The sequence below is a fragment of the Coregonus clupeaformis genome, chromosome 36 (genome assembly GCF_020615455.1).
Source record: "Coregonus clupeaformis isolate EN_2021a chromosome 36, ASM2061545v1, whole genome shotgun sequence".
Lineage (NCBI taxonomy): Eukaryota > Metazoa > Chordata > Actinopteri > Salmoniformes > Salmonidae > Coregonus > Coregonus clupeaformis.
This window is the reverse complement of record NC_059227.1, coordinates 22018423-22044030: the sequence shown is the minus strand read 5'-3', so window position 1 is coordinate 22044030 and position 25608 is coordinate 22018423. Positions and strand designations below refer to the sequence as shown.

Sequence of the window (25608 nt, the reverse complement as noted above, 5' to 3'; positions counted from 1 at the left end):
AAAACAATTCCTGTATGGGCTGAGTTGTCAGAAAGATGAGCAAAGGAAAGAGGAAAGAAAGAGCAGGAGAGAGGCAGCAGAGGTGAGAGAGAATGAAAGAGTGAGGAGAAGGAGAAGTGAGTGGCAGGCTGCAATAGTGCTTCTGTTTTCACACTTCTGATTACAAAATATAGTGAGAGAGAGAATTGAAAGAGAGGGAGAGCAAGAGGGAACCACACAATCAGAGAGAAAGAGTGGTGTCTGTGGTAGTGGTTCCCTCCTCCTCCTTCTCCCCTCCACCTTGAGCCAGCTGTGTTGGCCAGGCTCCAGCAAAAATATGAACACATATGAGCTAGATGTGGCGGGGAGTGCCGTACTCGTAGAGTTTCCACTGGCTGAGTAGCATGATCTGAGCATTCCATGACCTCAGGACTCACGTACTGGCCTGTGGTTTTATGGAGGATTACCCTTCTGTGTGTGTGTGTGAGAGGAGAGGCAAAACAAGAGGTGAGAAACAGAGAAACAGATTGGCTCGGTATGTGTAGTTGTTGGCAGATCCACAATGTGATTTACCGCGGCTGTCTCTAGTTTAAAACCACTGATACCTCAAATGAGTTAGGATCGTTCTTCTGCCTCCAATCATTCTCCTCTCAAATGAAATATTTCCTCTCTAACATCAGACCACCCTTACTTTTGGCTACCTATCAAAACCAACATGGCTACATTTTTTTCTCCTTCTCAAACTTCAAAATGGATCAATGTTTGATCCCTCTCCTCTCTAACCTCTGGTGACCTTTGGCCCCTGACCCGTGCCCTGTGTGTGAGCCCTGCAGGCTACATGGTCCACAGCGCCTCATACGATGACGTCCTCAACAACAGGTGGTCCTCCAGCGCATCCAGCGGCTCACACCTGGCTATAGAAAACCTCAAGCCTAACTCCAGGTGAGAATATACTCTCTGTGTGTGTGAGAGTGTTTAATGTCTTACACAATGGGCTGGTTATACAAACAAAGGATTTGCGAGACGTTACGGCTCATATATTCTTTACCCATGTGTGTGCAGTCTGTGGAGGTGTTTGGCTGCGTATTTGTGTCTGTGTGTAAGTATTTATAACTATAAATCAAATCAAATTGTATTTATCACATGCGCCGAATACAGTTTGTGTAGACTTTACAGTGAAATACTTGCTTATGAATCTTTCCCAAAGATGCAGCATTTAAAAATAATAATAAAAAATAAAATAGTAACTAACACAAGATGAATAAAATTAAATACACATGAATGGAGCAACAGTATATACAGGGAGTACTAGTACCAGATCAATGTGCAGAGATGCGAGGTACTTGAGGTAGTTATGTACATGAAGGCAGGGTAATGTGTCTAGGCATCTGGATAGATAATAATTAGAGTAAAATAAAGAACAGAGTAGCAGCAGCAAAATATGAGTGTAGAAGTGTGTGTGAGAGTGTGCGTGTGTGTATGTATTTGTGTCGTGTCGGTATGCGTGTATGTCAGCGGAGGCTCCTCAAAGGAGGAAGGGGAGGACCATCCTCCTCAGTGAATTTCTGGAGAAAAAAAAATTGTGAAACATTAAAAAAGTTATCCTTTTTAGATAAAACTATACTAAATATATTCACATCACCAAATAATTGGTTAAAACATACGTTTTTGCAATGAAGGTCTACAGTAGCCTCAACAGCACTCTGTAGGGTAGCACTATGGTGTAGCCGGAGGACAGCTAGTTTTGGTCCTCCTCTGGGTACATTGACTTCAGAGGCTCTTGGTTCTCACCCCCTTCCATAGACTTACACAGTAATTATTACAACTTCCGGAGGACGTCCTCCAACCTATCAGAGCTCTTGCAGCATGAACTGACATGTTGTCCACCCAATCAAAGGATCAGAGAATGAATGTAGTACTGAACGCATAAGCTACAGCTAGCTAGCACTGCAGTGTATAAAATGTGGTGAGTAGTTCACTCAAAGAGAGAGGGAGACAATAGTTGAACAGTTTTGAACAAATTAATTTATTCAAAAGTGAAGGAGAAGCAAGAGAGAGAGAGAGAGTTAGCTATATTTCATTGTATTTTTGTATTCACTTTCACTGTCACTTACTTAGCTAGCGAATGCAGCTAGCTAGTTTAGCCTACTCAAAAAGCTGCTTAAACAGAGATGGATGATGCTATGTTAGCTGGCTGGCTATTGCTATCCAACTCTGGAACTGTTCCAAGTCAAGGTAAGCTTTTGGTTTTATTAATTTATTGCCACCAGGGCCCACTGCTAAACTGCTTGTTGACTGTACTGCAGGTGAAAAGAGGAGAGCACATAGATGCGAGAAGGAATTATACAAAGAGCAAAGTGATCATGCTGTTTGTATGTGACTGCTATGAAAGTGAACTGTGTTTGCGTGTGATCAGGGGTGTATTCATTCCACGGGTTCTGTTGAAAAATGTTTCTTAAACGGAAGCAAACTGTTATGATGAGTTTCTCTGGTATCAAGTAATTCAGGATGCAAGAATATACTTAAACAATTATATGGAGAGTTGATGCAAAGTATTTATTTGATTACAGTACTGGGTTCGTATAACAAACGGCACGTGCTTCTCGTCTTGTCATCCGAACTCTGGGCAAAGGAAATCTCTCAGTTTATATATTTCATGTTACACGTTTCTTCAACAACATCTGGTAACCATCAGTGGGCACTCCCCACTCTGATGGTACCAGCTTGTACCCAAGTCAGTATATTCCATCTATCAATCATTTACATTTACATTTTAGTCATTTAGCAGACGCTCTTATCCAGTGAGTGCATACATTTTCTAAGATAAACCCCAGTAAGCTCCCTCGACATACTGGAATCATTGGCATTCAGACTCTGTGGCACCAAGAGTTACCTATCTAACAGATGTAACTTTTTTTCCCACAACACTATGACAATACGTTATATCACAAACAGAACGAAACGGGGATAAACATACCTGAATTTGTCCAATAGAAACTCTCATTTGCAACTGTTGGACTAATGATTACACCCTAGATCAGCTAGATGCAGGCAAGAGTGTGCAAGACGGTATTAAATGTGTCACTGTCTGTCACCTTGATTACTCAAATTGTTCTCTTCATCTGTGCACCTACGTTGTAAACTTTCATTCATAGGCTAGGTTGTAGCAACCTCATGATGGGTATAGGGAAAGTTTGAGTATCATGTGTAGTAGCCTAAACGTATCGATGTTACATTGAACTGGGTGAATGGAATATGAATGACAGTCATCCAATTTGCTGTAATAGAAATAAGGCCATGCTCATAAAAAAAAGAATTGTCCTCCCTCATCTTAAACGACACGACCGCCATTGGTGTTTGTATTATGTGTGTGCGTTTGTAGTGTTTGTGAATGTGTGAGGGTTTTGTGTGGGAGTGACAGTGTAGTGTGTGTGAATGAGTGTGTATATGATGTGTATATAAAGTGTGTGTGCGTAGGGTCAGTGCAAGATAGGTTCAGTGCAGATAGTTCAGGTACCATTAATTGACTATTTAGTAGTCTGGCTATTTATCAGTCTAATGGTTTGGGGGTAGAAGCTGTCTCGGAGCCTGTTGGTCCGAGAGCCAATGCTCCGGTACCGTTTGCCGGACGGTAGCAGAGTGAACAGTCTATGGCTTGGGTGGCTGGAGTCTTTGGCAATTCTATGGGCCTACCTATAGGGTATTGGAATGTGTGTTTATATGATAATTGTTCCCGGTATGTCTCAGTGATGTTAGACACATAAGATGTGTACACTGTATCTGTCTCTGTGTGTGTGATATCAGCCCCAGTCAGAGACCAGCAGAGCGTGGTATTGTAATGCTTATATACAGTAAATTATTAAGAAGCCCTCAGAGTGATGTAAATCAGAGCTAACTGGATATAGGCAGGTTTGAAAACACGTTTAAATCATCCTGAAAACATGACGTGCTGAGATAATCCACCGAGAAGCAGGAAACACACAGAAACGTAAATACAGCAGACATCACTGCCAACACACACACACACAACACATAAGGCACTGTTATGATGTAGGGGTGTGTTCCCGAAACCATGTCTTATGGGTCACGGGTTGCAGCTTTCTAAACAAGCGTGTGGAAACATCTCTTAACATAAAAACTCAGGGAGGCTGGTATGACTTTAGGCTATTTTCTCTCCAATTATGTATTTAGGCTATTTTCTATCAAATGGAATATGAAGAGGTTATGTATACAACATTATGCAAAATAAACTGTTTGTTTCTGGGTCCAAATTAAAATTGTAACATTTTGGAGATAACAACGTTAGGGTGTTATTGGGTTCTTGGGTAGCTCGACTGTGTGCTCATGGAGTGAGCAGCCCACACTGTGCTTGAACTGCTGACCTTTCGTGATTAGCCAGTCCAAATAAATCACACTCTCTCTACCTCTCGCTCTCACTCACTCATCTCCATAGAGAGGTAGAAAACACACACAACCCCAAAGAGAGAGAGAGAGAGAGAGAGAGAGAGAGAGAGAGAGAGAGAGAGAGAGAGAGAGAGAGAGAGAGAGAGAGAGAGAGAGAGAGAGAGAGAGAGAGAGAGAGAGAGAGAGAGAGAGAGAGAGAGAGAGAGAGAATACATCACAAGTTCGGTAACAGGCAGACACACACCTGCACTAACACACATTTATATATACACACACAGCTCCAAGCCAACAATTCAGACCTGAGCCAACGGTTCACGCTCAGGTGTTAGCCATGCACATGCAGACACATGTAGGCCTACACACATCAGCACGCTTTGTTTCTGTCACACACACACACACACACACACTCTCACACTTGATGAACTGTCCCACGAACATCACACACAGCTCACTCAAACGCTCATCCACTATCACTGCGGACACACACACGCACAGGCAGATGTTCCTAAATTCATAACTTTGGAATGTAGAATGCATGCATAACTGTGCATGCATTTGCTCTTGACCTGTGGTTTGTGTGTGTATGTGTCTGTGTGTGCACATTAATGAGTAAAAACGTTGTGGACAAAAAGTGGGTAGAGTGATTGACAGTTTATAATTGTTCATGAAAGGTTCACCTGAGCCAGGCTGTCTGAGGGGCTAAGCTGCTTGGAAGTGGCTGTCTGTAAGGTTCCATCTAAAGACATACATTTCAGTCTCTCTGCACTGCAGCAACACTACCCCTCGTCTCCACGTAGACACACACCCACGCGTGCATACACGCGCACACGCACACACACGCACACGCACACACACACACACACACACACACACATATATACCAATGCACCAATCCTACACCTCCTAGACAGCTGTCTCCTTAATAAGCCCAGGATGAAGAATGCTGCTCACTAAATGACTGAAAGGCATAAATCTCCTACATGATGACTGAGATATGCTTCGGTTTTACATCAGAACTACGTTTTAGTTACTTAAAGGCATAATTCACTCAAAAACTATCTTTTGGTATTTTTTTCATTAGTCCACTGTTGATACAGTCCCAAAAACGTTTTGCATGTCAGCGATCAAGTTTTAAAGATATAGGACTTTCAAAAAGCAAATTGTAACTTGCCACATCATCATCATGATGCATAACGCATCAAATGATGATGTGGGAAGCTAATAAGGGGAGGATAACTCATAATGGAATGGAAACCATGTGTTTGATACCATGCCACCTATTCCGCTCCAGCCATTACATTTTAGTTATTTAGCAGACGCTCTTATCCAGAGCGACATACAGTTAGTGAGTGCATACATTTTTCATACTGGCCCCCCGTGGGAATCGAACCCACAACCCTGGTGTTGCAAACGCCATGCTCTACCAACTGAGCTACACGGGCTTGTTACCACATGCCCGTCCTCCCCAATTAAGGTGCCACCAACCTCCTGTGGTGGCAAGTTAAAATTTGCTTTTGGAAAGTCCTATATCTTGAAAAATATACCAAAGGATTGTTTTTGAGTGAATTATTCCTTTAAGTCAAGATCTGAAATCAAGGTATAAAAAGAAAATGTATATGAGAACTTCTCTGTCTCTCTCTCTCTCTCTCTCTCTCTCTCTCTCTGCCTCTCTCTCTCTCTCTCTCTCTCTCTCTCGCTCTCTCTCTCTCTGCCTCTCTCTCTCTCTCTCTCTCTCTCTCTGCCTCTCTCCATGATTTTCTCTTTTTCTGCCTCCTTTTCTCGTTTCTTTTCTGATATCTTTGTCAGTTTCCACATGGCTCCAGTGATTGGATCCAGACTGGCAGACTTTATGTCGTTAAAGGGTTTGGGTGGAAATTAGCGGACCGTGAAATTACTGTATGTAACCCTACAGCGGGGGGAGAACACACACACACACAGACACACATTGTCCATGGTATGGAAAAGGTTGCAAACCCTCCGAGCCTTGTCTCACAGTGTTGTTTTGAATCTGAGGGGATTAAATAATTCCTCCCCTGTACAGTATGTATTTAAAACACACGGAGACTAAAGTGAAGTGAGCTCACCCTTACAAAAAAATATACATTTAAAGAAAAACACATGGTTTTCGGACACGTGGGGACAAATCATGTGAATTTGTATTTTTTTTTCCACATGTTTATATTCACCACTTCCAGCTACATCTGGTCTCCCATCCAGGGACCAACCAGGACCGACCATGCTTAGCTTCAGAGGCAAATCAGCAGTGGGATGCGGGATGCCATGTTGCTGGAATCAATGCGCCAAAACTTGCAACTGGGAAAAAGGCAGTGAAAGCAAAGGCCAGGGTAACATATCCAAATATAGGAAAAATTGCAGGAAAGAGGGAGGTGTTTAATTTAATTGCATTATCATACTTTTTTTATTTATCTGAAAACGTTTTTTTTGCATCCATTTACAATTAATTTGTTCTTACATTTCAAAATGTTTCCTCGAAATATGTTGTTTTGCTAACAATATCATTCTCAACTTCAGAAGTTTTGCTTGATATTAATGGCACAAAAGTAACTCACTCGCTAGAGGATTGCACCATATAATAACACTATTACTCCATTTGTGTTTAAAGCGGCAATCCTTAATTGAAACATGAATAAAGTGTTCTCCTCACCAAAGTTTCAGTAAAAAGCTGAGGGATGGGGCTGGAGAAATGCAACCACTCTCAAATCCATTGTCTATGCTAAGGACTGACCATCCATGATATAAAAATTATAGGTTTAACCATGTTTTTAGGTTGTTTACATTTACTTTGTTTACAAACATTGCAGTAAAACAAGATTCTATTTTGGGTTCTGATGGGGTGTGACAGTTGAACTAAACTCATTAGACAAAATACGTTATATTCTTCAAGAATCAATGGGTACATATACAGTACATTTATAAATCCAAAAATGGATGTAGCAACTAAGAATTGCCCCTTTAACAGGCAGTGACCTTCATACAGCAGAACTATATGAAGGTCCCCCAAAAATGTAAGCTGCCCACACTTCTGCAAATGTCCCGCAAAATCGTTTCCTGGTCCCGCATTTGGGCCTTTTATTTGTGGTCACTTTTAATTCCACCGGTGGAAACATTGCTACTGCAACATGTTAACATAATTTTAGAACATTATTTCAACCCCACATGTGAACTTGCAATTCCACATGTGAAAGTGAGATTTTCACGTGAAGTTTTCTTACATGTGAAACTGCTAATTTTATTTTCACTTTCACCTGTGGAATTGCAAGTGAAAATGAATCACATGTAAAAAAAAAAAAAAAAAAAAAAACGATTTTCAAATGTGAAACTGCAAATTTGACATGTCGTTTTTTGTAGGGGCAGAGCTCAGTCAGTCAGGAGGAACGTTGTCATATAGAAAAGCTGTCGATGTGAAATTGCTGCCTTAACGACGTTATTTCTCTTCCGCCCTCTCTCCCCTTCCCTCACTCCCCCTCTTTCTATCTACTCCCTCTTTCTTGCTCTCTCTCGCTCTCTCCCTCTTTCCCTCCCACCCTCACTCCCTTTATCCCTCTTCAACACGTGCCATATTACCATTTTACTGCATTCTGCTCTCTTTAGATTACTAAGAACATAAAAACAGTCTTCTCTTAATTCTACCTCCCTCTCTCCTCTCTGACGGTGCAGGAGTCAAGTGCTGTCTCCCTTCCGGCCATCTACTCTAGTCATTAGGGTATAAACACCTTCCATGTGGCAACAGAGACCTGGCTAAATGACTCTTTAACACCTATAATAATGGCTATATCTTACACACACACCCTGTTTTGTCTTGGTTTGTTTTACCTCAGGTACTACTTCAAAGTCCAGGCCAAGAATGTCTTTGGGCTGGGACCAGTCAGCGATACATTCACCTATGTCACTGAGTCAGGTCTGTATGAGTATTAGGTGAGATTGCTAGGGTCAGTTTTGCTTTGTGCCTGTGCTAAGGCCACGTCTACCTGATTTGTCTGTATCCTCCCGTTTTTAGTTTATGTATAAATTCTGTCCCAGTTCATGTCTCTCATTTTAACAAGTTCTTTCTCTTTTTCAGATGACCCTCTTCTTATTGAACGACCTCCTGGTGAGTAACATCGATAGTTCTCATATATTACGCTAACATTATTGATGAAACTTGTTGGCTTATACTCTAGTCCAGACCATTGCTTCAGGTCATTTGAAGAAACCCAAAGTGACAGCTGGAGTGAGCTGGTGAGGAGTTCAATCTGTGGACAGACATACGAACGGCTGCATACACCTACACTGACATATACTGGACTTGGCAGACATCCATAGTGATAAAACGATGCCAAAGTATAGTTTTGGTATTTATAGTATTTTGTTTTAGGGGGTAGATCAGCTTTAATATTGCAGATAGATTGTAAATTCCATCAATGTAATTGTCTGCATCACTTCCAATCCCCCACGTTTTTTTTCTCGCATATACAGTTGAAGTCAGAAATGTACATACACCTTAGCCAAATACATTTAAACTCAGTTTTTCACAATTCCTGACATTTAATCCTAGTAGAAATTCCCTGTCTTAGGTCAGTTAGGATCACCACTTTATTTTAAGAATGTGAAATGTCAGAATAATAGTAGAGAGAATGATTTATTTCAGCTTTTATTTTGTTTATCACATTCCCAGTGGGTCAGAAGTTTACATACACTCAATTAGTATTTGGTAGCATTGCCTTTAAATTGTTTAACTTGGGTCAAATATTTCGGGTAGCCTTCCACAAGCTTGACTTTGTTGTCCTTAAGCTATTTTGCCACAACTTTGGAAGTATGCTTGGGGTCATTGTCCATTTGGAAGACCCATTTGCGACCAAGCTTTAACTTCCTGACTGATGTCTTGAGATGTTGCTTCAATATATCCACATTATTTTCCTTCCTCATGATGCCATCTATTTTGTGTAGTGCACCAGTCCCTCCTGCAGCAAAGCACCCCCACAGCATGATGCTGCCACCCCCGTGCTTCACGGTTGGGATGGAGTTCTTCGGCTTGCAAAGACCCCCTTTTTCCTCCAAACATAACGATGGTCATTATGGCCAAACAGTTCTATTTTTGTTTCAATTGACTCAAATGATGTCAATTAGCCTATCAGAAGCTTCTAAAGCCATGACATCATTTTCTGGAATTTTCCAAGCTGTTTAAAGGCACAGTGAACTTACTGTATGTAAACTTCAGACACACTGGAATTGTGATACAGTGAATTATAAGTGAAATAATCTGTCTGTAAACAATTGTTGGAAAAATACTTGTGTCATGCACAAAGTAGATGTCCTAACCGACTTGCCAAAACCATAGTTTGTTAACAAGAAATGTGTGGAGTGGTTGAAAAACAAGTTTTAATGATTCCAACCTAAGTGTATGTAAACCTCCGACTTCAACTGTATATATATATACACATACAGTGAGGGAAAAAAGTATTTGATCCCCTGCTGATTTTGTATGCTTGCCCACTGACAAAGAAATGATCAGTCTATAATTTTAATGGTAGGTTTATTTGAACAGTGAGAGACAGAATAACAATAAAGAAATCCAGAAAAATGCATGTCAAAAATGTTATAAATTGATTTGCATTTTAATGAGGGAAATAAGTATTTGACCCCCTCTCAATCAGAAAGATTTCTGGCTCCCATGTGTCTTTTATACAGGTAACGAGCTGAGATTAGGAGCACACTCTTAAAGGGAGTGCTCCTAATCTCCGCTTGTTACCTGTATAAAAGACACCTGTCCACAGAAGCAATCAATTAATCAGATTCCAAACTCTCCACCATGGCCAAGACCAAAGAGCTCTCCAAGGATATCAGGGACAAGATTGTAGACCTACACAAGGCTGGAATGGGCTACAAGATCATCGCCAAGCAGCTTGGTGAGAAGGTGACAACAGTTGGTGCGATTATTCGCAAATGGAAGAAACACAAAATAACTGTCAATCTCCCTCGGCCTGGGGCTCCATGCAAGATCTCAACTCGTGGAGTTCAATGATCATGAGAACGGTGAGGAATCAGCCCAGAACTACACGGGAGGATCTTGTCAATGATCTCAAGGCAGCTGGGACCATAGTCACCAAGAAAACAATTGGTAACACACTACGCCGTGAAACTCTGAAATCCTGCAGCGCCCGCAAGGTCCCCCTGCTCAAGAAAGCACATATACAGGCCCGTCTGATGTTTGCCAATGAACATCTGAATGATTCAGAGGAGAACTGGGTGAAAGTGTTGTGGTCAGATGAGACCAAAATCGAGCTCTTTGGCATCAACTCAACTCGCCGTGTTTGGAGGAGGAAGAATGCTGCCTATGACCCCAAGAACACCATCCCCACCATCAAACATGGAGGTGGAAACGTTATGCATTGGGGGTGTTTTTCTGCTAAGGGGACAGGACAACTTCACCGCATCAAAAGGACGATGGACGGGGCCATGTACCGTGAAATCTTGGGTGAGAACCTCCTTCCCTCAGCCAGGGCATTGAAAATGGGTTGTGGATGGGTATTCCAGCATGACAATGACCCAAAACACACAGCCAAGGCAACAAAGGAGTGGCTCAAGAAGAAGCACATTAAGGTCCTGGAGTGGCCTAGCCAGTCTCCAGACCTTAATCCCATAAAAAATCTGTGGAGGGAGCTGAAAGTTCGAGTTGCCAAATGTTAGCCTCGAAACCTTAATGACTTGGAGAAGATCTGCAAAGAGGAGTGGAACAAAATCCCTCCTGAGATGTGTGCAAACCTGGTGGCCAACTACAAGAAACGTCTGACCTCTGTGATTGCCAACAAGGGTTTTGCCACCAAGTACTAAATCATGTTTTGCAGAGGGGTCAAATACTTATTTCCCTCATTAAAATGCAAATCAATTTATAAAATTTTTGACATGCATTTTTCTGGATTCTTTTGTTGTTATTCTGTCTCTCACTGTTCAAATAAACCTACCATTAAAATTATAGACTGATCATGTCTTTGTCAGTGGGCAAACGTACAAAATCAGCAGGGGATCAAATACTTTTTTCCCTCACTGTACATATACACATATATAAATATAAATACATATACATACAGTGGGGAAAAAAAGTATTTAGTCAGCCACCAATTGTGCAAGTTCTCCCACTTAAAAAGATGAGAGAGGCCTGTACTTTTCATAATAGGTACACATCAACTATGACAGACAAATTGAGAAAAAAAATTCCAGAAAATCACATTGTAGGATTTTGAATGAATTTATTTGCAAATTATGGTGGAAAATAAGTATTTGGTCAATAACAAAAGTTTTTCAATACTTTGTTATATACCCTTTGTTGGCAATGACACAGGTCAAACATTTTCTGTAAGTCTTCACAAGGTTTTCACACACTGTTGCTGGTATTTTGGCCCATTCCTGCATGCAGATCTCCTCTAGAGCAGTGATGTTTTGGGGCTGTCGCTGGGCAACACGGACTTTTACAGGCCTCTCTCATCATTTTAAGTGGGAGAACTTGCACAATTGGTGGCTGACTAAATACTTTTTTTCCCCACTGTACATATCCTTTCAAAATATATATTTCCCTTTATTACTTTCCAACCCCACCACCCCTTCCCTAATTGGAGTAAACTAGTGAACAACAATGCTTAGGCCTCTACTTCCAGCTTATATATTTATTGTTTTTAATTAAGAGAGTCAGTCAGGTATTTCCCAGGTGCTATGCACAATGAGTGGAGGTGATTTACTGTGTATCTGAATAGGAGAGACTGGCATAGTGCAAACTGGCAGTAAAGGGGTTGTAATGGAGTTTAGTGTAGTTAGTCATGACTAGCTTTGTGAGAACTGACAGGTTGAGTGTAGGTATTAATGACTAGCTTTGTGAGTGTAGCATTGTCAAGCACTCTGTTCGATAGAGGGACTGTCATTAAAGACATGCTGAAAGCTTAACCTTTCTCCTCAACAGTTTTGTAGTTATGTAATACACTGCTCAAAAAAATAAAGGGAACACTTAAACAACACAATGTAAGTCAATCACACTTCTGTGAAATCAAACTGTCCACTTAGGAAGCAACACTGATTGACAATACATTTCACATGCTGTTGTGCAAATGGAATAGACAACAGGTGGAAATTATAGGCAATTAGCAAGACACCCCCAATAAAGAAGTGGTTCTGCAGGTGGTGACCACAGACCACTTCTCAGTTCCTATGCTTCCTGGCTGATGTTTTGGTCACTTTTGAATGCTGGCGGTGCTTTCACTCTAGTGGTAGCATGAGACGGAGTCTACAACCCACACAAGTGGCTCAGGTAGTGCAGCTCGTCCAGGATTGCACATCAATGTGGCAAGAAGGTTTGCTGTGTCTGTCAGCGTAGTGTCCAGAGCATGGAGGCGCTACCAGGAGACAGGCCAGTACATCAGGAGATGTGGAGGAGGCCGTAGGAGGGCAACAACCCAGCAGCAGGACCGCTACCTCCGCCTTTGTGCAAGGAGGAGCAGGAGGAGCACTGCCAGAGCCCTGCAAAATGACCTCCAGCAGGCCACAAATGTGCATGTGTCTGCTCAAACGGTCAGAAACAGACTCCATGAGGGTGGTATGAGGGCCCGACGTCCACAGGTGGGGGTTGTGCTTACAGCCCAACACCGTGCAGGACGTTTGGCATTTGCCAGAGAACACCAAGATTGGCAAATTCGCCACTGGCGCCCTGTGCTCTTCACAGAAGAAAGCAGGTTCACACTGAGCACATGTGACAGACGTGACAGAGTCTGGAGACGCCGTGGAGAACGTTCTGCTGCCTGCAACATCCTCCAACATGACCGGTTTGGCGGTGGGTCATGCTGGAGGAGTTCCCCAGACCTGAATCCAATTGAGCACATCTGGGACATCATGTCTCGCTCCATCCACCAATGCCACGTTGCACCACAGACTGTCCAGGAGTTGGCGGATGCTTTAGTCCAGGTCTGGGAGGAGATCCCTCAGGAGACCATCCGCCACCTCATCAGGAGCATGCCCAGGCGTTGTAGGGAGGTCATACAGGCACGTGGAGGCCACACACACTACTGAGCCTCATTTTGACTTGTTTTAAGGACATTACATCAAAGTTGGATCAGCCTGTAGTGTGGTTTTCCACTTTAATTTTGAGTGTGACTCCAAATCCAGACCTCCATGGGTTGATACATTTGATTTCCATTGAAAATGTTTGTGTGATTTTGTTGTCAGCACATTCAACTATGTAAAGAAAAAAGTATTTTATAAGATTATTTCATTCATTCAGATCTAGGATGTGTTGTTTAAGTGTTCCCTTTATTTTTGGCACTTTTATCCAGTGACTTACTGTACAGTGAATGAATACATTTTAGTATACGTGACCCCAACAGGGATCAAACCCACGACCCTGGCCTTACCACGGCCACACTCTTACCAAATGAGAGCCTATCTCCCTAGGTGGAGAGCCTATCTGGATCCCCTTCTCCTTCCGATACAACCCCCAGCACAGTGCGTGTAAGGGCAGCCAGTACGTCAAGAGGACATGGTACAGAAAGTTTGTGGGCGTGGTCCTGTGCAACTCACTGAGATACAAGATCTTCATGGGAGATGGGCTGAAAGGTACTACCGCTGTAACTTCACCCTCTCCTCTCTTCCTTTATCTACACTGAACAAAAATATAAACGCAACATGTAAAGTGTTGGTCCCATGTTTCATGAGCTGAAATAAAAGATCCCAGACATTTTCCATACGTACAAAATGCTTTTTTATCTCAAATTTTGGCCACAAATTTGTTTACAACCCTGTTAGTGAGCATTTCTCCTTTGCCAAGATAATCCATCCACCTGACAGGTGTGGCATATCAAGAATCTGATTATACAGCATGATCATTACACATGTGCACCTTGTGCTGAGGACAATAAAAGGCCACTCTAAAATGTGCAGTTTTGTCACACAACACAATGCCACAGATGTCTCAACTTTTGAGGGAGCGTGGCCTGCTGACTGCAGGAATGTCCACCAGAGCTGTTGCCAGATATTTGAATGTTAATTTCTCTACCATAAGCCGTCTCCAACGTCGTTTTAGAGAATTTGGCAGTACTTCCAACCGGCCTCACAACTGCAGACCATGTGTATGGCGTCGTGTGGGCGAGTGGTATTCTGATGTCAGTGTTGTGAACAGAGTGCCCCATGGTGGCGGTGGGGTTATGGTATGGTCAGGCATAAGCTACGGACAACAAACACAATTGCATTTTATCAATGGCAATTTGAATGCACAGAGATACCGTGACGAGATCCTAAGGCCCATTGTCGTGCCATTCATCTGCCTCCATCACCTCATCTTTCAGCATGGTAATGCACGGCCCCATGTCGCAAGGATCTCTACACAATTCCTGTAAGCTGAAAATGGCCTGCATACTCACTAAACATGTTTGGAATGCTCTCGATCGACATGTACGTCAGCGTGTTCCAGTTCCTGCCAATATCCAGCAACATTGCACAGCCATTAAAGAGGAGTAGGACAACATTCCACAGGCCACAACCAACAGCCTGATCAACTCTATGCGAAGGAGATGTGTCGCGCTGAATGACGCAAATTGTGGTCACACCAGATACTGACTGGTTTTCTGATCCATGCCTCCAGCTTTTTTTTAAAGGTATCTCTGACCAACAGATGCATATCTGTATTCCTAGTCATGTGAAATCCATAGATTATGGCCTAATGCATTTATTTAAATGGACTGATTTCCTTACATGAACTGTAAGTCAGTAAAATCTTTGAAATTGTTGCATGTTGCGTTTATATTTTTGTTCAGTATACTTCTTTCTCTCTCAGTTCGAGTCTTTTCTCAATTTAAGTTGCTTTACGATTACTCCTAATATTCCTCTTTCCATTAATAATCTCTTAACCACCATCTCTCCCCCTTCCACTTTCCCTTCCTTCTCTCTCTCTCTCTCTCTCTCTCTCTCTCTCTCTCATTCTCTCACACTTTCACTACATTTCTCTTAATCACACACTTTATCTACCACTTTCTCTTCTACATACTGGTTGTTTTATTGTTTTTGGACTCTGTGGTAGCCAACCAGGCTCTGTCTCATTACATCATATAATATTGTTTGAGAGTGTATTCTGTTGTTAAGCATTGACTGCTCTTTCTCGCCCTCCAGAAACATTCTACAGTATAGCAGACACATTCGGCCATGGGGAGGACCACTGCCAGTTTGTAGACTCTTACCTAGACGGGAGGACAGGCTACCCCAACCTCTCAATGCATCTGCCAACAGCACAAGGTAAAAAAAAGCATTTAATAAACACAAACTCCCAGAATTCATCACTCGCCTACAGCCTTTGGTAGGATGGTCTTCATAGTATTCAGTAAATAAATATTCTCACAGATTAAGTCCAAGAGTCTTGATTATATACAACCTCAATATCCATGTTCTAGGCTGGATAGAAACAGTCAGAATCATCTAACGAAGCATTATAAATGTTGTGGGACGTCCATTCATAATGCTTTATAACAACGTGTCCTGTCTGCCCTTGTGCAGGTTACTATCGCTCATACAGGCAGGAGCCAGTCAACTTTGGCCCTATCGGCCGGCGTACGCCACATCTCTTCGTGGGATGGTATGAGTGCGGTGTGCCCATCCCTGGCAAGTGGTAACACAGGGGGTCACAAAGAGGTTGTCGTCGAGGGCAACCCAACTCCATCCTGCTGCAGCCTTCCTCATGCTGTTACTGACCCCGCCCCCTGGAGATAAACTGTTGTTAGCCACAGCAGAAAGACAACATTACAAACTTATACTGCTTCAGATCAAAGAGAATATAATACTTTAAACATCAACTAATATTTACATGTATTCATTACCATGCACTTTTATAAAAGCAGTCTGTATATGAGGGGGAAAAAGCATGTATTGCTATTGCTTAGTTTAACTTTTGTCTTCCGGATCGGAAAGCATCCTTGTTTATTCCCGACTATTCCCAACTATTCCCGAGTCGGCCCCTGGGATTATTTATCTCATCAAAGTGCACCTGTGATCATGACATCACTAATGAAATGGAGATCCTGTAAAAGACCAAAGCACAATCTGAACAGGACTAATGGGAGCTAAGGGTTTGTATGTGTGTTTATTATCAATCAAGATATTTTGTTCATAACAGTAGTATGATAGAGTAATGGCTTTTGACAACTACTTTTGGTGTCAGTTATTTTCTTGAACATGCATAGTGTTTTTATACTCTTTGGTATTTACGAGACTCAATGAGATGAGAAGTTACTGTGGAAGTGTTGTATGTATACGGACAATGAATAAAAATACGTAATATTTGCTCAGGAATGGTTGGACATTGAATAAAGGTGCTATGGAAACCAAGGACACCCTAAACGGTTCATTTGTTCCGTGAGGATATCTGAATGGCCACATTCAATGTCACATATATTGCTTCCATGTGTAAGGAAACTCAAACTGTTAAAACCTGAGCAAATAGATTCAGTTTCAATTTTACTTATTCAATTTAGTTTCATAACCTGTCAAAACGATGTATTACACAAGAGGGGACATATGTCGACAAAATCAGTTAGAAACGGTTAAAATTGCCAGCATGGCCAAGAATATCCTTTTCAAGGGGATGGGGTGGGATGAGAGAGAGAGAGAGACTGAGCTCAAGGAAAACTGTAATAATCTCAGAGAGATCAGGTGACGGGTGCAGCGCTGACACAGCCACGTGTGTTACGATGCACCTGGCCAGAGAGAGAGAGAGAGAGAGAGAGAGAGAGCGAGAGCATCTGTTAGTTAAACATTCCAGCAAGAGTGAGGGTCAGGGCCCAATAGCTTTCAGTAAACGACAGGTTTCTATGTATGAAGTGGGATTGAGCTACTCGTACATTGTCACTTTCATGCAATAACAACAGAGGGATTTGTCATATATTCATGAATTGAGGAGTTTGCTGGAGGAGAGGAGATGGTCTTTGGAAGGAAGAGAGGAACTTTCTGGAAACAGTTTTGATATTTTTATGGTTGAATGTTTTAATTTGCTGTAATGCTTTTCTCTGTTGAACAAACTCAGTCCATGAAATGTGCAGTGTCTCTGGAAACTGTATTTCATTCTTGAAAGGTATCTACACTATTTAGTTTCCACATTACCTCCCTAAAAGTGAAAAGATAATCCTATTAAAATGTAATGACTTATTTATCAGGGGAATTCATTCTCATTGTCAGTCTTTCTGGTTGTGGCTTACTTGCATGTGCACTACTTGTGTCCTTCTGACTCTTTGAGATTGAGATTTAAAGACCCAATAAAAAATACATTATTTCTAGGAATCACAGAGGCACTGGCGATAAGAGAGTGAAATAGTGGTGAGGTTTCCCTTGCTTTAGTTTGCTACATAAACATGACACACTCTCTCACTCTAAAGGTCCATTTCTCTTTTTTATTCCATACCATAAGTCTGTCTGATTGATGCCTTCAATAAATCTCAACAGCAGGACCAGCAGGCTAGTCTGGCCTCTGCTACGTACGTCTGGAACATCTGAGTTTATTCAAGAGGTTGTGCTATGAGAATCATTTCTCTTATTTACCAGGGTTTTCATAATGTGCATTCCTCTGTTTTCTGTGACCTCAATGGGTCCCCACAGCAAGCTAAATCAGAGAAAGTAACAGGCCCTACCCCACACAGCCACACCCAAAGATAAATGTACCATCACTATAATTAATGAAATATCTTGCCTAGGATGAAGTATGTCCCCCCATGACCCATAACAGAAGATAGTTTTTATTTTCCTTTGTGGCATCCATCACTGAGAGAGTTAGTCTCCATCACCATGCTGGCTTCAGCATTAGGAAAGTAGCCCAATCTCTGCAGTGCTATCAGAGTGAACCCAGCCATTCCTTATCTGCGGCATTTAAACAACGTTGTGTTTGGGTTGGCTGATAGTCAGACGCGTCATGGCGGTCGGTCCCTTTTGCTCCTCACTGTCTTACAGTGCAGTTATTCTGAACTGAAGATGGAACAGTGGTGTTTTGGTCAGTTCTCAAGTGTTCTTAACAGCATTTGGTGGCCCCAAAGTTGATACACATTCAAAGGCTATACTATAAGCCTGAGTAAGTGTCTTTCTTTTGACATTGGGGAATAGGAGACGGGAGGGTGAGAGAATGTGAGGGAAGGAGACAGGGGGAAGAGAAACACACTGCAAAAGCACATGCTATGGGACAACTACATCTGCTACAGATGTTAGATGTGTGTGTGTGTGTGTGTGTGTGTGTGTGTGTGTGTGTGTGTGTGTGTGTGTGTGTGTGTGTGAGAGAGAGAGAGAGAGAGAGAGAGAGAGAGAGAGAGAGAGAGAGAGAGAGAGAGAGAGAGAACGGCAGAGAGAGAGAACGGCAGAGAGAGAGAGAAAGGCAGAGAGAGAGAGAAAGGCAGAGAGAGAGAGAAAGGCAGAGAGAGAGAGAGAGAGAGAGAGAGAGAGAGAGGCGAGAGAGAGAGAGAGAGAGAGAGGGAAAAAAGAGAGAGCATCAACAGAAAGGATGAAAAGGTCAGGAATAATGAGAGTGGGAAAGAAAAGAAGACTAGATGGGCAGATCTCTTTGGAACAGCAGCTTAGCTGGTTATGAAGAAGACAAAAACAACATCAAAGTAACTTAAAATATGTTTGATATGATGCACAAGCACAAGAAGCTGAGCATATTCCGTTGAAAGAAAGAGGCTGCATCCGAAATGGCACCATATTCTCTATATAGTAGTGCATTCTATAGGGAATATAATTCCATTTCAGATGCACCAGAGAGAACGCTTTGGCTGCTCTCATAATGGCTTTATCCTGTTGTTCTTCAGTTTCCTGTTGTTGGAAAGCAAAGAAAAGCGAGTTACTTTCCCCTTTCCTTGGCAGTAAACATTTAGTTTAGTTGGATTGTCTATGGCAGCATTTGCTTTAGTCTGGCATCAGGGCCAATGATGAGCTCATTCGTCTGAGGAGGGCAGGAGAGGAGAGAAGGATAGACGGCCTAGACAAATGGTGCAGGGAGCACAGCACAGTTAACACCCCTGAAATCAACAGGTTGGTACAGTCCACAGCCTGAGGTTCAGAAAATCAATACATTCAACGTTCATCTGCACTATCCTCTCCTCTTCATTGACTCACATTCATATCCATGTATTATACTGCTAGCCTATACATCTGTTCTATGCAGCGGTACCAAAAACTGTACATGTAAGACATTTTATAGTCTGTGTCATATCCTCCATAATATTTTTCATGCATTTAAGTGAAAGTCAAGGTCTGGATACTGTGCAAGCACTGCAGAACCTTTATATTAAAGAGGGCCAAAAGGCCATACTGGCTTGATAGAGTCCAACTAATTTTCCACACGTGGACCTCACATTATAAAATTCAGCCATCTTTTTCAGACCAGCTCCCAAATACCAGGAGATTAAAAAAAAACAATGCTATTGGTTACACCATATTCATCAAGAGTGACCCAATTTCCATATATTTGAATAACGGACATAACAATGCTTAATTACAAGGTTATTAAAACGTCAATTACAACAATTTGCAGCCGCAGTGAAATAACGCAGGTCTTTTAACTGTTTTCCACATGCTGCTTCTTTTGTGTGTGTGTGTGTGTGTGTGTGTGTGTTGTTTTGTATAAGTAGGTCATGCGCTGTTTGGGCTGGAAAATGTTAGTCCTGAAGCTAAAGCGTTACAGATTCCAAGCTAGAAATGTAAAGGTCATTTTCGATTGAGCCAACATATGCAGCGTTTACCGTGAACGCAGTTTCCACTAAAGCGGGAACATTGCCTTTAAATTTCAATTACGCTGTAAAGCTGAACTTCCACGATACAGATTGAATAGAGCCCTAGGACTGCTTAGGTTTGTTGTGATTTCCAGAGGTTTGGTTTCATACATCGGATCCAATCGAGATTGAAACGATTTCAATACAATTTCTATCAATACCAATCTCTTGTGTCTCTGGTTTGCCTAGAACCGTTTCAGATGATAATAATTTAAGGTTACTTGCGTAACCCTGGATTCTCTGATAATATGAACGAGATATATCACGTTTGCCAGGACCGCCTACTTTCTCGGAAGTACCTACTAAAGCGTCTGTTGGAGACAGACAGGTAGAGTGGCTCTATAAAAGGAGTCACTCTCCCACCCTCAGGTTATTCTCAAGCATGCTTCTCTTCCTCACGCTCTGGTGAGCAGGGGAACGCGGTGATACATCTCACTCATATTATCAGAGAACTGGGGTTGCGCAAGTAAGTTCTCCATCAAATACTCAATTTGATGTATCACGTGGTGATATGGCCAACTCCAGTATTGCAAAAGTCCCAACATCAGCAACCCTCAGAGGTCCTGAAACCAAGGGAGTATGCACCAAGAAGGTGCAGAGACAACCCATCGGGGAAAACCTCACAACAAAGTGAGGGGAAGCCCAATACATGATGCACAGAATCTCAGTATAATGAGCGTGCAGTTGGCATGCTGACTGCAGGAATGTCCACCAGAGCTGTTGCAAGAGAATGTAATGTTCATTTCCCTGCCATAAGCTGCCTCCAAAATCGTTTTAGAGAATTTGGGCTCTCAACCACAGACCATGTGTAACCACACCCGTCCAGGACATCCACATCCTGCTTCTTCCCCTGTGGGATCGTCTGAGACAAGCCACCCAGACAGCTGATGAAACTGAGGAGTATTTCTGTCTGTAATAAAGCCCTTTTGTCGTGAAAAACTCATTCTGATTGGCATGATCCGGCAGGATATAGTCAAAAGAGAGGGGCCCACCGTTGCCCGAGCTCTCCTACAATCCAAGTAGATGCGAACCGCACATACTGGACAACGACAAGGATGCCCTTCTAGGGAAGGTGACAGGCGAAAGCCATAGCTCCAAGGTGTAACAATGGGAAAAAGTCGACCAGGGCCAAATATGGGGTTAGATATATTAATCTCAAAAACCCCTGGGCAGACTATGGGCTGGTAGAGTACAGTCCACCCATACGCTTAGGGATGCCAAGGGCAGTAGTAAAGTGAAAGAAGAATGAATATGACATCTCCATGCTTTTCAGGGGCTAATAGCTGTTGTGCAAGGACTTTAAGCACAATAGTCACGTCCCCGGACAAGCTTAGAGACTGGGTGTAAGCGACGTGCCCCCGTTATGGATAAACTGTGTCACTGTAGGGGCCATGGCTGGCCAGGAAAGCGGCAAAGGACATTAACACGATGAACCTTCTCCCTGTCCAAAATATCATAGGCGCATAGGACAGTGGAAAACAGAGTATGGGGAGGCACATAGTAACGCCACTTCTCCATGACAAAAGCACACCAACTGTAAAAACAGAAAGCGTGCATAAGGGACTGGCACTCTTTTCCTCTTTTTCTTTCACTTTTTCTCCCCTTTTTTTCTCTCCCTTCTCACCAGCTAAAGGCTAAAGCTTCGGGTGAGGATGATGAATTGAGTTGTGTGCTAGGGTATAAGCCCTGCATGACGATAGCTGACAGGACTGGTCGTAAGCAGGGTTCTAACTGCAGACCAGAAAATCACTGGTCATCGAGGGGCTCTAAGATGAAGAGGGAAAGCATATGGCATCACCCACTTCCACCCCAAACAGCGTGGTCACAGTGTTATGGCATGGGATCTCCCCGGGCCCTATAGGATCGTCACTTCTACCAGGCTGCAGTAAGTCAGTCTGGATAGATACGGGCAGTGGACTCTCTCGGGACAGAGCAGCCACCGCCATGACGTAAGACGTCAGGCAATATAGCCAAAGGAAACAGTAGGCAGTATTCTTAATCCTGGGCAGTAGGATAGCTACATAACTGGTATGTCTTGGCTCTGCTCAGATGGCTGAGTTTTATAATGTGAGGAACATGTGTAGAAAATGTGCTTCTCCTCCATTTTCTCATGTGAGCACGTTCACAAAAGTGAGCTGCTGCACAGAGAATAGGGTTTTGTATTAAAGCAGCCCTTCCTTCCCACTGTTGCGAAATTCGGAGAAGGGAAGGAGTAGCAATCGTTAAACCCGAAGAGAGAGGGTAGGGCAGAGAGCTGTAGGCCCTGCACACTATCCTCCTCAGCCGCCAGGGCTGGGCCCTAGGTTGGCCGACCCTTCTTACCTCCACTAGGAAGGATATAGGGGCAGATCCTTGCTGCGGCTGCAGCGTAAGACTGCTCCCCTACAGGTTTGGCCTGGTTCAGGAGCCTGAGTCTTGGCAGACTTCTGCGTCACCAGAGACCTCAATCCCCCAAGGCCAGCTTGTTGCCCCTCCCAGCTGTGAGGCTGGGGCGAGATGCAGGAACCAATGGGCTTCCACGGGGCCCGGGTCTGTGGAGCAGGCAGAAGTTGAAGGCTTTGTGCATGTCACTGGGCCATCCAGGAGGTCGACTTTTTCTTTCAAAGTGCCCTTTCTCCCACCACTGCTAGGCTCATGGTACGACCACAGCCTTGACTGGCATTACGGGAGGCACGGAGGCTCAGATCTGTAATCATACAGATCTCCTCCCGAGCATCTCATCTAGGGTCTCCGAGTCCAATTGCTTCCCCACCTCCTCCAGTAACTCAGCTATACCAATAATAAAGTGGTCATGTTGAGATCTCTAATTGCTTGGGCTAAGGCCTTGTATGTTTTCTGAAAAAACAGAGGCAGTAAAGCACTCCTCCTTACCAGGGAGTGAGGTGCTGGTGTCCCCAACTCCTGTGCTATCGAGGATCTCCGTGAGATCAATCCCATCATCATCCTCGTCATCCTCTAACTTGCCTTACCCTGACACTTCGTTGTCAGACAGTGAGGGGAGGGAGTCGAGGCTATCCATGACCTCACCCCAACTGGGCTCAGTTGCGGAGAGCTGAGCCTCAGCTGTCACTGTTGGCTCGGAGGCAAGAGGGGCTATCGAGAAAGAAGCACGTTTCAGCCTCGTCTTCAAACCTGCTCTCGTAAGCAGTCTGCAGTGCTCACAGGACGCAGGGTCCTTGAGTGCCTCCTGGGCATGTTCCCTACCCAAGGGGAACCGAGCAACACCTGTTGTGAGAACAACGTGTAGACGGCATAGGCTAGCTAATTAGAAACCCTGCTGCTGGTGGCTAGCAAATAGTAACTTGTAAACGGTGTGCCAAGCTAGCTAGTTAAGAACCTTGCGCGGTGAAGGTGTGCCGTGGCTAGCTCAGTGCTGGCAGAAGGAAACTGAGTGACTGAGTTAGCCTTCAGAAAGAGTGCTCCCGCGACCGACGATGCCGTGAACGCTAAGAAGATGGTCTAGTTAACACAACGGGTTAACGTAGGTTAACTGGACTAGAGAAGGGAGGTAGCAATGCTACCGTGTTGCAGGTAGGGTATGCTGGTGAGGTTAGCTTGCCCCTCAGCAAGCTAGCCAAGTTAGCCTTGCAGCGTAGGCTAACCGAGTCTCAATAGCTAGCAGTGACACTAGCTACCAACGGAGACTGAGAAGTAGAAATTTTATTTTCTACACGAAAACAAAAACCTTTCAGTTAGTACTTAACCTCTTGAAAGTGTCTGAAGAACTACGCTCGGCACTACACTATTATTCCAGACCCGGTGCCAGGATAAAGTGACTAAGGGGGCAGTATAACTCGGTGAGGAGGCACAATTTTGGGGGTTCTTGCATTGGAATTATATCGAATTCTGCTTATATCACGCTATACCACAATACAAATCAAGTTCAGATGCAGAGACTCCGAGACCATTGATTGAGTGCTTTTGAAGTGACAGGTTGGTGCGAAATCTGTAGCCTATCTCTGCTGCGCTGTATCAGCACAATGGACAGCGCCCTGCACACTAAAGTGAGGCCATTTTGTTAATGAATATAGGCTACAATATACTGTAGCTAGGGTAATTAATCTATGTGAATGCAGCCGTACACACAGCTGTCTTACCATAATAATGCAACTAAATACTGAAAGTAGTAGCCTAGTTATTCATGCATGCAAACAGAAATAATGAATAGCAGTTTGGGTTAGAATACCGGGACAACTGCAAATGCTATTGCGAACAGAACAAAACAGCGGTACCAAGTAGGCCTAGATCAATACAGGCATGACACAATCTCTATTTAGGGTAGTTACATTAACAGTAAACAAACGCAGTAAACAAAAGCCAAATGGAGATCCAAATAACCAAACATAGTCTACAGCCTACTACAGTGAGATGCAGCCATGCACAGCTGTTTTTCCAAACATGGAAAACCATGCCGCTCATGAGTACAGCAACACATTGTGATATGGCACAATACACTTCTGTTGGTCAAATTCGACCCATGTAATCAATTAAGCAATGCCAGACTATCATAAACATGTTTCAAATACATACAGTTCCATTTCCAACCACGAAAACCAATAGGCTACCAAGAAAACCATAATAGAATATATATATTTCTATGATGAAACATATCAATATGTAGCTATACCCAGGGGTGTCATTTGGGTTATTGCATTGGAATTATATTAAATTCTGCAGTAACCGAGTATTCTATCCACTCTCTTCCTATTACATTTACGTCATTTAACAGATGCTCTTATCCAGAGCGACTTACAAATTGGTGCATTCACCTTATAGCCAGTGGGATAACCACTTTACAATATGTATTCTTTCTTTGTTTTTTTTGTTTTTTTGGGGGTGGGGTGGGGTAAGGGTGGGTAGAAGGATTTCTTTATCCTATCCCAGGTATTCCTTAAAGAGGTGGGGTTTCAAGTGTCTCCGGAAGGTGGTGAAACAGTTGCTATTAAATTAATGTTTTTGGACAGAAAAACCTGCGGTTAGGGTAGGAACCTGGGCTGGCTCCTCTGTTCCAAGATCGTCAGGAACAGTCAGAGGTGGAGGGGGCTGTGGAGCCATTATCCTGGCGGCACTTGTGGATGGGTGGGTAGGTTCTGCACACGGTGCTGCTGCTCATCACTTTCCTTCTCCTTTTGGCTTTGTTTGGGTACTTTGGCGAAGCCAATTTCTGATATCCATTGTGGCAGTGGCAGATTAGCTGGTTCGAGCTAGTTAAATAGGCTAAGGCTAATAACACCAACACTTTTTACAGCTAGCTAAGAACCTAACTAAACTCTGTAGTGGTGGGGCGTGAGGCATAGAGTGGGGACATAAAACTAAAACTGAGGGGGCACAAGTTTCAACTGAGGGGCTAAGCCCCCTTTTGCCCCCTTGTGGAGCCGGGCCCGTATCCTTCACAGTTAGCTTGTGAGCAGATTAGGCAGGCAAACAAGTATCCAGTCGATATGAGGAGAGC

General features: G+C 43.2%; 1 protein-coding gene across 1 annotated transcript in view; it reads left to right on the top strand.

Annotated features, from left to right (window-relative positions):
- LOC121552110 (fibronectin type III domain-containing protein 1) overlaps positions 1-16734 on the top strand; it is a 69293-nt gene extending 52559 nt beyond the window's left edge. Inside the window, exons 18-23 of the mRNA XM_045211178.1 lie at positions 813-921; positions 8223-8302; positions 8465-8494; positions 13816-13977; positions 15526-15648; positions 15907-16734. Of these exons, the coding sequence (XP_045067113.1) occupies positions 813-921; positions 8223-8302; positions 8465-8494; positions 13816-13977; positions 15526-15648; positions 15907-16022 (620 nt within the window). The 3' untranslated portion in view covers positions 16023-16734. The remainder of the gene's footprint in view (positions 1-812; positions 922-8222; positions 8303-8464; positions 8495-13815; positions 13978-15525; positions 15649-15906) is intronic.
- The last annotated feature ends 8874 nt before the right edge of the window (positions 16735-25608 follow it).